Source organism: Athene cunicularia, assembly GCF_003259725.1.
Source record: "Athene cunicularia isolate RWA chromosome 1 unlocalized genomic scaffold, athCun1 chr1_part1, whole genome shotgun sequence".
NCBI lineage: Eukaryota > Metazoa > Chordata > Aves > Strigiformes > Strigidae > Athene > Athene cunicularia.
The window spans coordinates 67,847,048-67,860,478 of NW_020799091.1; the positions used below are offsets into that span (position 1 = coordinate 67,847,048).

General features: G+C 41.9%; 1 protein-coding gene across 10 annotated transcripts in view; it reads right to left on the minus strand.

The window, feature by feature from the left end:
• The window catches only part of MAP4K4 (mitogen-activated protein kinase kinase kinase kinase 4), a 131,010-nt gene that overhangs the window by 45,697 nt on the left and 71,882 nt on the right, over positions 1 to 13,431 (minus strand). For all 10 annotated transcript variants that reach the window (XM_026865656.1, XM_026866038.1, XM_026865885.1 and 7 more), the window contains exons 5-11: positions 12,378 to 12,468; positions 10,715 to 10,845; positions 6,531 to 6,585; positions 4,067 to 4,145; positions 1,885 to 2,060; positions 1,136 to 1,208; positions 456 to 666 (exon numbers count right to left, since the gene is read on the minus strand). In XM_026865656.1, coding sequence (XP_026721457.1) covers positions 456 to 666; positions 1,136 to 1,208; positions 1,885 to 2,060; positions 4,067 to 4,145; positions 6,531 to 6,585; positions 10,715 to 10,845; positions 12,378 to 12,468 — 816 coding nt within the window. The remainder of the gene's footprint in view (positions 1 to 455; positions 667 to 1,135; positions 1,209 to 1,884; positions 2,061 to 4,066; positions 4,146 to 6,530; positions 6,586 to 10,714; positions 10,846 to 12,377; positions 12,469 to 13,431) is intronic.

Here is a 13,431-nt window from a genome sequence, read left to right on the forward strand (position 1 = left end):
GAGTGTCTAACACAGATGTTTGAAAAAGCTTTAAAGGGAAATTTGACGCATGTCATGGCCCCAAAAAAAGTAATCTTGAGAAAAAAAAATCCAACTGTGAATAATTAATGTCTCCCTTTCTAAACAGCTACCTAAAGTCTGGACATGCTGCTTCTTCTTTGGAACAGAGACCAAGACACAGCCTCTCCCCAGATACCTTCAAACAACGCATCTTGGGCTCCTGTTGCCTCCATAGGAGCTGCTGGGTATTCAAACGCTTTGGAAGACAGCTTATATTCAAGTAGCCAGACACGGATTTAAAGTGCTTTTCTCTACATTATGTGGATTTGCACATAATGATTTATTTTCTAAGATGTGCTGGGGTTACAGGGAACTTTTTTAATGAGCATGGGAATGGGAAACATGAGCTGAAAAGGGGCTTCTGCCCCCCCTGAGCTCCAGCCTCTTGTCTCTACCTCTTCTAGCCGCCTCCTTTGCTCCTTCTGCTGCTCAATGCGCTTCTGCCTCTCTGCCAGCAGCTGCCTTTTGTACTCCTCCTGCTCACGGAGCTGCTGCTCCTGCAGCAGCTGCTGTCTCCGAAGGGCCTCGGACCGTTCCTTGTTTTCCTGCTGCAGTCTCAGGAAATCACGTCGGAGGGTTGATTCTCCAGGCACATTGACAATGGAACTGCAACAAGAGGAAGTTAAAGCCTCCTGTACAATAAAGCCTGATGGGCCATTAAATACCTTTTCCAAAGCAAAGGAACATTAATAAAATATAGCATGATGTTAAATTTTAATCTCATTTCTTTCAGAGCAAAGACACTGGATGCGTGTCAAATACACGGTCTCAGTGGAAGGCGTGAAATGAGGCCAAGCAAAATAAAGACCAACTCTGACATTGTGGAGCCCCTGACCAATCATATTTGCCATAAATCTCCCTCCATCCAGAGCTCGCTAGCTTTAAGATATATGAGGGGGAGCTTTAAAACCTTTAACAGTCAAAGAACGGGTATTCAAACCCTTTGGGTGGTTTATGTGGCTTATGTGTGCACTTAGTAAGAGATAGAAATGTAGCATGCTCCTGATTTATAGTCACAAACCTTTAGACTTACTTGGCATGGACTGCCCAGAATCCTCCCAAAAGTAATTATTACCTTGGCTCTCCTTCTTGTTCAGGCACTTCCTCCTCTTCTTCCTCACTTCCACTATATTCATACTCTGTCTCATCTAACAGGAAAGAAACAAAGGCCTAGATAGAGCTTATCTTTAATTTTAGGACAGTAGGGAGTTGCAGTAGAGCCTTAGTGAAGCAGTTCCTGTTCCCTTCACTGAAAAGATCTATTGTAGACCCTAAAATTCATTCTACACATACAAGCCCATCTTCCCATACTCGTAAAGCAGCACAGTGCCTGGCGGCAGACTTTCAGCAAATTCCCTGAATGACACCAGGTTTTATATGTAAGACAAGACACCTGGAGAACCTCTGCACCACCTGAATAAAGAGAACAGGCTGCCCAAGACATAGTTCTTGTGATGGGTTATTTCCCGCAAATCTGATTTATGGTACCGTTCCAGGAATGAATCTAACACAGAACAAAAAAGGGAAATGCATATATTCCCATATCCTCCTAAATAGTGTTTAATGCTTGTATGAAGATTTAGTGGCCCAGAAGTGAGTAAATTCAATTTATTTGAAAATAAGACACTTGAAATTGGTATTTTGTCTGTACTGGACAGAACAAACCCTAAAAACCTGCTGATAGTCAAAACACTAATTTAAAAAAGAACCTTTCAAGGGCTTAGGTAGTTTGGAGTTTTTCTAGGGGTAGAGATTTAGAACACAAAGCAGGACAAAAACGTATTTTTAACAAGCTACAATACTTAATTTTTAGAACCTGCATACCTTTCTCTCCTCTCTTCTTCCTGGTCCTGTCTATATGGTCCTTGAGCTGGATTCGGACTTGTCTTTCATTTGGTTGGTCACGTATAAAGGGATGTTTCAATAGTTGTTCTGTAGAAGGTCGCTGCATGTAATTCTTCACTAGACAACCTTCTATAAAGCTGAAAAACTTTTTTGACCTGAGAAAGTAGGGAGGGAAAAAAAACCCAAAAACACACAGATGGTAAAATTCAGCTCGAACATTTTTTCTGTTCTTCCTCAAACTCTAGCTCCTTTCCTCAAAGAGCATCACATCCCAGAGGATGGTACACATGCTGTCTGTAAGTATGCCTCCTAAATGGAGCTCAGTGTGCTCCAGTTGAGCATTGAGCTAGAGGACACTGAGCTGGAGGGACACAGGGCACTACCAACATACCTGCAGTGCTTAGGCACAGCTTCACAGTAATGTGCCCTCTTTCACAGGCATAATTGCCCTGAAAGGCAGGATCTATTAGTGAAGGCAAATCATGCAAACCCAGCCCTGCTACTTCTGGACCAGAGCTGGGTAACATCCAGCTTGCTTGGAGCACAGGCAGGGCAGCTCCAGTGTGTCTCCACCTGCCCATGCTATCTAAGGGCACGTCTGCTTCAGAACAGCCATACCAAAAGCCACAAGAACCACGGCCAACATTCCCCTGACACAAGCAGCACTCTGCTGATTTTCTATGCACCTGGACTCACTGAGACAGGTTTGTGGGAATTTAAGAGTATTTTATTTTTTACCTGAAGATCCACACACAAAAAAAATCTCACACAACAACAACCAGGTGTTGAACAGTGTTGTCTGTTCAACACAGACACCTGGGGTCAAATCTTCACTGATACAATTTAAGGGCATGAACTGAACTGAGCTGAGCTCCTCCTGCACACCGCATGAAGTGACAAGGTATGGGAGTTAGCTAAGCCAGAGTACCACCTTCCTAAATTTGCACTTCCCCCGAACTCTTGAAAGAGGACCTCTTCAGATAGAAGCCACCAAACAAGCCAACTTGCAAAGTGCTAATAATGGAAATATTCAAAACTGCATTTTTCATCATTTGGCCTATTTTTTTCATAACCTGCCACTGAGCACACTATCAAAACAGTTGAGTCACAGCAGCACTGGCTTTGGCCAGAGACACTTTTTGATGGCTAGGTGCTCTCAACCTGCTCCTGTGCTTGGGTGGCAAACACCTCCACTACATGGTTAAGTTTAAAAACAACAGTTTCCATCCATCCCTTCACTTTCCTACTGGAATCTGAAAGGCTAAATTAAAAGTAATTTCACTGTGTTGGGGTGGTTTTTTTATTCCTCAGGAATTAAGTGGTATTATTCTAAATAAAAAGGTTAATGAAAGGCTTATGCTAATACTGTGTATGCATCTCTATTTCTTTAACATATGCAGAAAGCAAATATGAGAGAGGGAGAGGGATGCCTTGACAGTACGACTGCATAAGTAAGTTGATCTAGGCAAAGACCAAGCGCAGCAAGTAAGAACAATTTATGTAATGTTGATATTGAATAGGCAGTCAAATCACTTCATTATTTTGACAGGATCACAACATCCTGTGATCACATTCAATCTATATGAAACCTCTTTCTAGGGAGTATTTTTGTTTCGTACGTGCCAGTTGTAACCAGTAACTGGGAGGAAATCCTCTGATACTAATGGATTCTTCTCAGCTGGCAAGAAGTGCACACTCAATTCCAATCGTTTACGATAATTATAGTAAAAGCCTTCATTAGTTTTAATAGCTCCTTTCAACTTAGCAACTAGAACACTATAGTACTGCTCTGTTTCTGTGTTATAATACATCTGAGAAAACATACTGCATATTAAGAGTGCTGCGGGAGTTTATTTTTTAAAATATAGATCTATTTGTCACCTTAATACAGATTCTGCTCTGTCAGAAAAAAAGCTTGGTTTTAAATTTTCACACAATTCAAGATAAAATTTCTCTGGGACAAACAGAACTAAATAAACAATGCACGCTTTTTATTTCATGCTTTGATTCAGTGGCACAGAAGATAACAACAGTGATTTTTGCTAACTTAAAATTGCTTTACAGTTCTGTGGAAGTAGTAATAAAACAGTATGCAATGAGACACAGGAAAACATGACACTACAAAAAGAGCTACAAACAAGATATAGCTAATAATACATACCATTTCTTGGATTTTAACCGTGGGGGAGGGTTCCTGGGTATCAGAAAGAGTGCCCTCATGGGATGCATGTCACAAAGTGCTGAAGGAAAAAAAACAAAACCCAACAGAAACATACAGATGTTGGCTTAGTTGCTCTCTGTCAATACCATGGCTTCATCTTCCACAATCATTCCCACCATCCTGACCACACATGCAGCAGATGCAGACAGCAACACAGCTAAATGAGTTGGCCTGAAATCATGACACTTCCAAAGCTCAATGTGCCAAGGGCTGCCCCCAAAAGAGAAAGAGATCAAGGCACGGATCAACCTTCAGAATCAACCATGATGGAAACATCTGTGCATGGCCCTCCTCCAGCACCAAATCATCTAACATGTTCTGGTCAATAAAAATAACAGTAGATGATGATGACAGAAGGGAAGAATGACAAAGTTACTGTTCCATATAAACTTCCCTCAACCTGCCCTTCTCTCCCATTATAGAGGACACTTCCAATTTTACTCTCCAGACTTGGAGATTTTCTTTATTCTAAGGCCTGACCATTTTGAATCATGGGAAGGTCTGTATCAAAAAAAGGATTCCTGGAAGAACTGAAATGCAAACCAGTCAAAAAAAGTCCTGTTGCTTTCAGCAAATACTTAGTGGGAGTCTGGGATCTCTGCTGGACAGCCTTTCCTCCTGTTCCATAGCAAAGCACAACAGTAGAGCCAATGCAGGAAAACAAGGGAGCAAGGAAAGAGGCTGCCCAAGAAAGATCACTGGAAGCAAATCCTCTGGGTTTACCATCTTCCTATGCTTGACCTCTTGCACTATCAGCCTCAGCCTGAATGATCACTGCAGGAAGAGGTAATGTTTTCCACACAACATAAGTTCAGGAGCAAGACTGATGTGAAGAGAATTCTGGATTCAGAAATAAGGGCCCACAACCTTGGCAGAGAAGTGCCTTGGATGCCTGTGGATCCCATCAGACGACCAAGCCTACAGATGGACTCTTCAGCCATTGCTGGAGGAGGCGGCAAAGCCCACATGCCAGAGGACAGACCAAGGCAAGAGCTGTTCAGCATTTACATAGGATCTTTGCTTACTTCTCAAATGCCCGTCTTGTGCTTCTACACAAAAGAGGGGCTAAGCTCTGCCTCGGTTTGCAAATGAAAAATTATTATTGTCCAATTCCAGGCTTACAAAACCCACAGACAAAGATTTTTAGTTGGAAACCATCCAGGCAACCTAATGCACTGAACAAAAAGGTATGGCAAAAAGGAGGTCAAGTGGTAGCTCAAATGCTGTTAATATAGAGCTGGCTGAGGTGTCCTGGGAGCAGGTCTCACATGATCATTTATGCAAACGTGCAATTAGGAAGAAAATGAAAAACACCAAACCATCAGACCTCCTAAAACACTAATTAAAACAAGAGCGTTGTGATTCAAATTATAAATTTTACATTAACAACAACAACAAAAATCAGGCAGCGGCTATAACGAAACGACCATTTTTTAGCTAGGAAAATATCAATACTTTATTTCAACATTATTATTTCAAAGACAGAGGTTTCAAGCTGGACTGTGGTGATTGTTTATGTGTAAAAAAAAAAATTAACTAACTCATTGTTAGGTAATGTAGGCTGTTATTTTCTAAACACAGAGCTCCAGTTGGGAATGAGGGTAACCATATTTGCTAGTTCAATAAGGACTTCCATAAAATCTACCATTAAAATCCAAAACATCATGCCTAATTTCTTTTTAAATCCTTCTGTCCTTCTAGCACATATTTGCTGTCTACCTTGATACTCAGAAAGAATGTGAGGGGAAAATACGCTATAAAATGTTGTCTATTTTTGGTTTCCAGGTTTCTCTCTCAAAAATACCCATATCTACCGACAAGTTATTCTCAACCAGGGAGCATTAAGTTCCATACTTTGTGCTGAAGATGGATTTACAGTTTAAGACACGTCACTGCTAAGGAAGACCAACACTGTCCACCAATGAGTGGAAACAAAAGCAGAAGCAATGCAGGCATTACCCAGACAAACAGAAAGCTGACAGAAACAATTGCTACAGATGCTTTGTTCATTAAGGTCAGTTTCCTTGAGGCCCCACTGTCCCTCTCCCCAGCTGAGGTTTCAGCATCCCAGGCCAGGCCATATACAAATTGGGACACAAATCCAAAACACATTATATTGCCCATAGGAAGGAAGTCTGACACTTGATTAGCTTCCAAATATTCCTGGTATAGAAATTAAATTACTGCAGTCTGCACTGTAATGCTTAAACACAATCCTATCTTTATCAAAAGCATTGCTATTTATGGGATTTTATATTTATAGGGCAGGCAAAACCAAAGAGAACAGAAATAACATAAGGATACTTTCAGAAACCTCAAAACTAGGCTTAGATTACAACCAGCATCTCCCAAGTATACATTTCAGTCTTAATCAGCCCACTGGAGAAGCATACGTATCACTTACGGGGAGCTCCTTCTGCCATCTCTATGGCTGTAATGCCACATGACCAAAGGTCACTCTGCATAAAAAGAGAGACACCATATGTTAGTAGGTGGATTTACCCATTCAGACAGTAAGAGAGTACTATTTACAGAGGCCCTGTAGGTGAGATTGAAACCAAATACCATGGCTATTTAAATAATAAAAGCTACTTTCTTCTTGTAACAGTATCAAAATCCTACTTTTCATATAATATACATGCAGAAATGCCTGCACATATTCATATAGAGTATGCAAACAAACCTTTCTAGTAACACATAAAAATCTGTTCACATTATGACAATAAAAAATACATTTGCCTGAAATATAATTCTATGAAACAACAGAATTTTCAATATTCCCTTGTTTACAAAGGATTGAACAAGGGCATTGCCAGGGTGTCCAGAGATGCAGTTAGAAAAGCAAAAGCTCAGCTTGAATTGAAATTGGCCAGAGATGTCAAAAACTAAAAGAAAGGCTGCTTCAGGTACTTAAACAAGCAGAAACAGAAGGAAAAAACTGGCCTGCTGTCAAAAAGGAGAATTGTATTAGTCACCAACAATGCTGAAAAGGCAGAGGTTCCCAACATTTTCTTCCCCACTGTCTTTACCCGCACTGTCAGGTCCCAGGTCTTGGTGACAAAATTCCAGGTTGATGTAAACACAGACCCACCATCAGTGAAGTAAGAGTTGGTATGCAAACTATTACAGGGCCCTGACAATATCCACCCAAGGGTGTTAAGAGAGATGGTTGATGTCATTGCAAGGCTGTTCTCCATAATCTTCAAGAAGCTGTGGAGATTGGGGGACCATCTCTCAAGTCTGGAAGAAGGGTAATATCATCCCCATCTACAAGAGGGATTAAAGAAGGATCCGAGAAATTACGGGCCCATCAGCCTTACTTCAACCCATAGGGAAGTTATGGAACAAATCCTCCTGGGGGCTATCACAAGTCAAATGAAGCATGTGACTGGAAAAAAACAGCATGGACTCACCAAGCACAAAACATGCTTAACATACCTAATGTCTTCTACAACAAAGTAATCTGCTCAGTTGATGTGGGCAAGTGGTGGACATTGTCTACCTAGACTTCTCCAAGGCTTTCGATAGGGTTCCTCACAGCCTCCTCCTAGAGAAACTGATGACTTACAGTCTGATGTGCACGGTGGGTGGGGAACAGACAGCACCCAGAGCATGGTGGTAAATAGCTCCTTTTCAAACTGGCAACATGTCACAAGTGACATCCCCCAGGGATTGATATTGGGCCTAACGCTGTTTAATATCTTGATAAGTGAACTGGATGATGGGATCAAGCGTACCCTGATAAAATATGATGATGATACCAAACTGAGTGGGGAAGCGGACATTTCAGAAGGAAGAGCCACTCTGCAGGAAGACCTGGATAGACTGAAGGCATGGGCTAACAGGAACTTTATGAGGTTCAACAAGGACAAGTGTAAAGTCTTGCACCTGGGAAAACATAATCCAGGCGTGCCGCACAGACTGGGATCTACCTGCCTGGGGAGCAGCTCTGTGGAAAGGGACATGAGGGTCCTGGTGGACAACAAGCTCCATATGAGTGAACTGTGTGCTGCAGCAGCAAAAAAAGCTAACAGGATTCTGGGTTTCATCATCAAGGGCATCACCCACCAGCAGAGATAAAGAAGTCATTATCCCACCCTAGACAGCGCTTGTCAGGCCACACCTGGAATACTGTGTTCAGTTTTGGTCCCCGCTACACAAAAAAGATGTGGACAGGCTGGAGAGGGTCCAGAGGAGGGCCACAAAGACGATCAAGGGACTGGGAAACCTGCCATGTGAGGAAAGGCTGAGAGAACTGGGCTTGCTCAGCTTGGAGAAAAGAAGGCTATGGGGAGACCTTATCACCATGTTCCAGTATTTAATGGGTTGCTACAAAGAAGATGGAGACTCCCTTTTTACAAGGGGTCACAAGGAAAAGATGAGGGGTAATGGGTACAAATTACTCCTGAGGAGATTCTGATTGGACACACGAGGAAAATTTTTCACAATGAGAACAATCAGCCCTGCAATAATGTCCTCAGGGAAATGGTGGATTCCCCAACATTGGACACTTTGAAGATTCAGCTGGACAGGGGGCTAAGCCACCTTGTCTAGACTGTGCTTTTGTCAAAAAGGGTTGGACCAGATGATCCTTGAGGTCTCTTCCAAGCTGGTATTCTATGATTCTATGACTTCCCTATAGCAGATTCACAAAAACACTGTACCCATTCCCCCAAACAAAATATGGGCAAAACAAAAGGCTATGAAAACTATGGGGAAAAAACCCAAAACCTGACAGGTCTTTTTTGGTGTCTAAACCAGCAAATAAACTAGCAAACAGAGATTAATGGAATATACCCAGTCCTGAACTTTTTCTAATCCCAATAATCAAATAATAGATTTATCTAGGGGAATAGCTATCATTGCTAAAACTCCAAGAAGCCTCTGCTGGACACATTGCTTGCAGCCAAAGAGAATGCTCCCTCTCTACCATCTCAGCTTTGCTTGAAATGTTATGGAACAAGAGTCTTTCAGTGGGAGCCTTTCAAGGTACCACCTCTGGACAGTGCTCCTGACAAAGCAGAGCCTGAGCGAGAGCCAGGAGGGTCAAACACAGGCAAGAGCTGAAAGAGTCCTGGTGAGAAACCAACCTCAGAGACTGCTGCAACCTAAGGGGTAGAACACTGGAGAAGGTTGCTCAAAGAGAGTTTGAGCAAAGCAGTCTTGATTTCTGGTCATAATAGCAATTTTTTACAAATTAGTCAAAACTAATCAGCAAATAAGCTCTTCTTGTACTACAAGCAGAGAAGCATTTCTATTGATCACATTTTCAGACCCAGCAAGGCATTCTTTTCTCTTGGTTCAATACAGACATTTAAGCTAAACTGCACAGCCTTACGGTCCTATCAAACCTTTCAACCATGATTTTTTGGGGGGAGAGTGCCCTACAAGTTCCAGCAGGAACAATAAACAGGTGTTTTCAGAGGCAGGAGGAGTTAATTTTCACATCATTACTGCATTAACAAATACTGCAGAGAGTGTTTCTCCTTTATTAGATCATTTAATAGCCACCCTTCCTTCCTAATAACTCCATTTGCAAAGATATAAAGCATTACCTTTAGTACAATGAACGGATGGATGTAAAAAGAGATTAAATCAAGAGTAAATCTGATCCATCTTAGTCAAAAGGTACAAAATACCACATCAAATAATCTGAGGTTTTTTTATATAATCTAGACATACACGAACATACTGATAGCTAATACCACTATCAGTCTCAGCAAAGTGATGTAATTGATATTCAGCTCTAAAATTCATTCTAAAACCTTAAACACAAGTTTTCTGCTATCTTTGTTGGCCTTCCTTGTTAAAAGCTGAAATAACTGCATTAGTCTAAGTGCAGATTTTTTAAAAAGCATATTTCACCCTTTTTCTTTTCTTATGCTTTCATTAAAGAAAGCTGAGAAGAACTTTTAAGATTACAGTAACTTTCACTAGAGAAATTTAACTTTAAATACACATACATAATATTCTTAAGGGCAGTGTAAATATCATCAAGTCAATTACGGTTTTGCAGTAATTAAATATTTGGTGTACAGCAAACTATGTTAAAAATGACCTCTGTTGAGAAATGTTATGATGGATAAATTTTTATCAACATGTATATGTATCTTGAAATCAGGAATAGGTACTGTTTGAAGAGCTCCTTTTGTACTTCACCGGCTCTCCAGACAGTGGTTCTATTTAAGACAACACCTAAAATGCACTGTTCTAGGTTACTACAATAACTGGGACATAGTCTAACACAATTTAAAGTACGATCATTATACAAATTGAGAACATGAGCATTTCCAGTTAAACTCTTCTTTTGCCTTCTCTGAACACCTATAGTACACTGAAGTCCTATACACTTTAAGTCTCAAAGTTATGATAATACAAGTAACAGCAACTGTTAAAGGTCACAATTTGACAGTGACTCATACCTTGTACTCCTGTAATAAGAATGTACCTACACAAAAATAGTATTATTCCTACAATTTGTAAGAAGTCTCAAAAACTGCCATAATTCATGGACATTCATACTGTAAGTGTATGACTCTTGTATGTTAGGTTTGTTGGGGTTTTTTTCTGTGAACAGAAGTCTCTTACTCTGTAATCATATGTAGCATCTGGATTTTCATCACAGGCAATAACTTCTGGAGCCATCCAGTATGGCGTTCCAATAAAAGTGTTCCTCCTGCCAACTGTCCTGTCCAGCTGAGCGCTCACACCAAAATCCACTGTGGGTGGGAAAAGAGTAAAATAAAATAAGAGGGGAAAAATAATGCAGTGATTACTTCTGTAAGGTCATTTGGAAATAAAACCCTGTGGACGTTCCACATGGGAGAACCATACTAAGGAGAAATATGATGATGAATACTGAGGCAGCCGAGCCTTGTGGTTCACATGCAATGTGCTTGGGCCACAAGCATTAAGGGACACAGCAGCATACGAGCACCTCTCCTGCACCTCTCACCAGCCTGTCTGTACAGAAGGGAGCATACAGATGCAAAAATAATGCCTGGGAGGCTGAGGAAGGGCTAGTCCCTTCCTAAATGGGGAAGCCAAACACCTTTTCTGATGTAGAAGGAGCTGCTTCCCAAAGGTACCTCTCATGCTATTGGAAAACCACATGCATGAACATATATCCCTTTTGGCTGTCCACCTTTCCTGCTCTAAAATCGGACAGCAAAAATAATCTGTTGCTCAGGGAATTGCTCTCTACTCTAATGCACAGAGCAGATGTGTAGATAGAAGCAAAAGATGAGGATTATTCAAGAGATGTTAACTTTGAGTACACATGCACACAGGTTGCAAGAGATGCCCATTGCATTACAAGGCAATTACGCTAAAAAGGCTTTTTCTTCCCTTCAGTTCTCCCTGCTCACGACAACAGTGATATACATCTTTCTATACCAGTAACTGCATCTGCTCTAGGAGGACTGTGTCAGCTTCACTGCATCCATCATCTGAGCAACACTGACAAACTGGTGTAGACAAGCTCAGTGGGAGCAATGGTTTGGGAGCTACTGTGCTCCACTCTGGACAAAAAGAAGGAAAGCTTTCCCGAGAGCTTCCTCCTCCAGCAGCCAGGACATCTTCCCATGCCTCGTGCTGCAGAAAGGTGTAATGCAAAACAGAAGGGATGTGGGCTGGGTGGGAGGGCTTCAGTATGGCTCTATATTTAACCAAAGAAAGGTGGCAAGTGTAGCGTGATACAAACACAGAAGGTTAAAGTGTGCAGTAACTGGAAAGACAGATTAGAGAGGGAGAAAAAAAGAGTACGTCCACTTGGAAGGGAGAGAAGGGGCCAGGGACAAGCACCGTTTTCAGCAGGCATGCCAGAGCTGAACTGCATTTGAACTTGATGCCACAGCTCTCTCTCGAGTGCCATCCCGATCGTATTTTTGTGTCCAGAACCTGAACAGCAGGTGCTATTTTAATTAAAGCCAAACAGAAGACTGGTTCCCGTCACTTCCTGAGTCCAGAATAAAGGGAATCAGAACCAACCCAAGTCACGTACAGCTTGGTGGGGGGCAGAAAAACATCCCCTCACCTATTCCTGCATGAAAGCCAACATCTTCTAAAGAAATGCATGCCATCCTCCCAAAGCAAGAAGTAGTATGTGCAGGGCCTCAATTCACACAGGAGCAGTGACAGAGTGCACATGCTATAGAACATGTCGCAGGGCTCTTGGAAGATAAAATCAGTTTGGGAACATCAGAAAACAAAGGTTGAATAAATGAGGAAGTGGACAAGCATGCCTACTTACCGAGTTTCACTTCTGCATTCTCTGTTAACAACACATTTTGCCCTTTGATATCCCTGTGAATCACATGATGGGCATGAAGATGTGCCAGCCCCTGCATTAAGAAGAGGAGAGGAGAGAGGACGTTGAGTTACACTCTTGGTTTAGCAACAGACTACCCATACCCAGAACCCCCAAAAGCCTGTAGCACTGGGTCTCAGGCTCTTGCTCAGTGGCTGAGTGCAACGGGACCCATGGGAGCCTTGTAGCAGCACACCACCAGCACAGCTTTTGGAGGAGCAGAAACACAGGCCCCAGGTCATGCTGTACCTAAACACAGCCCAACATCTGCACTGTGAAAACACCTCTCAGCTGTTGTGTAAAGAAAGTTTAGCTCCCAGAAAGTCTCCATGCAATGACACTGTAAATTACATCAGCGTCAGTGTACGTCACTGACATCTGACACACACAGGGTCACACAGAATTTAGTCTGGGGAAGGGGGGTGGAGGGAGAAAGCAGGCAGCATCAGCATGCATATATGCACCCCCAAGAAGGGGGTGGGAGGGTGATGGACTGGCAGTTATGTTTGAGGGTGAGGGACAACTGATGACAAACAAAAGCTCTGCTGCAAAGCTGCAGTTTTCTTCTCTAGCCTCCATAAATATGAAGCCAGATAATTGTTCCTCAGAAAAAAAAAAAAAGAAAAAAAAAAAAAGCATGCAAAATAAAAAAAAAAAGGCAGGAGCATTATACTTTCCAAAGGAAACAAAACCTCCTGGCATACGGTGCTTTTTGTTGAGACAGCACCTGGATGCATGCCCCAAAGCGTTAGCCATGTGGAGGGAGGGCTGAGAAAGACATATGTTGCATTTTACTCTCTAATGTAATTGGGAGAACAACAGGCAATCCTCTTAGCAACTGCCTGTATTTTGGTTTCTCCTCAGCTCTCTGCTCAGAAAATTGTCATCTCCACTGGGATTGTCTTGCCTGTTAGTGTTGCCCTCATAGGCTTTTAATGTTTTATGAAAAATAAAGAAATAGAACCTTTACAGCTGCAAGAGGTTAAGAGAGTAGTGG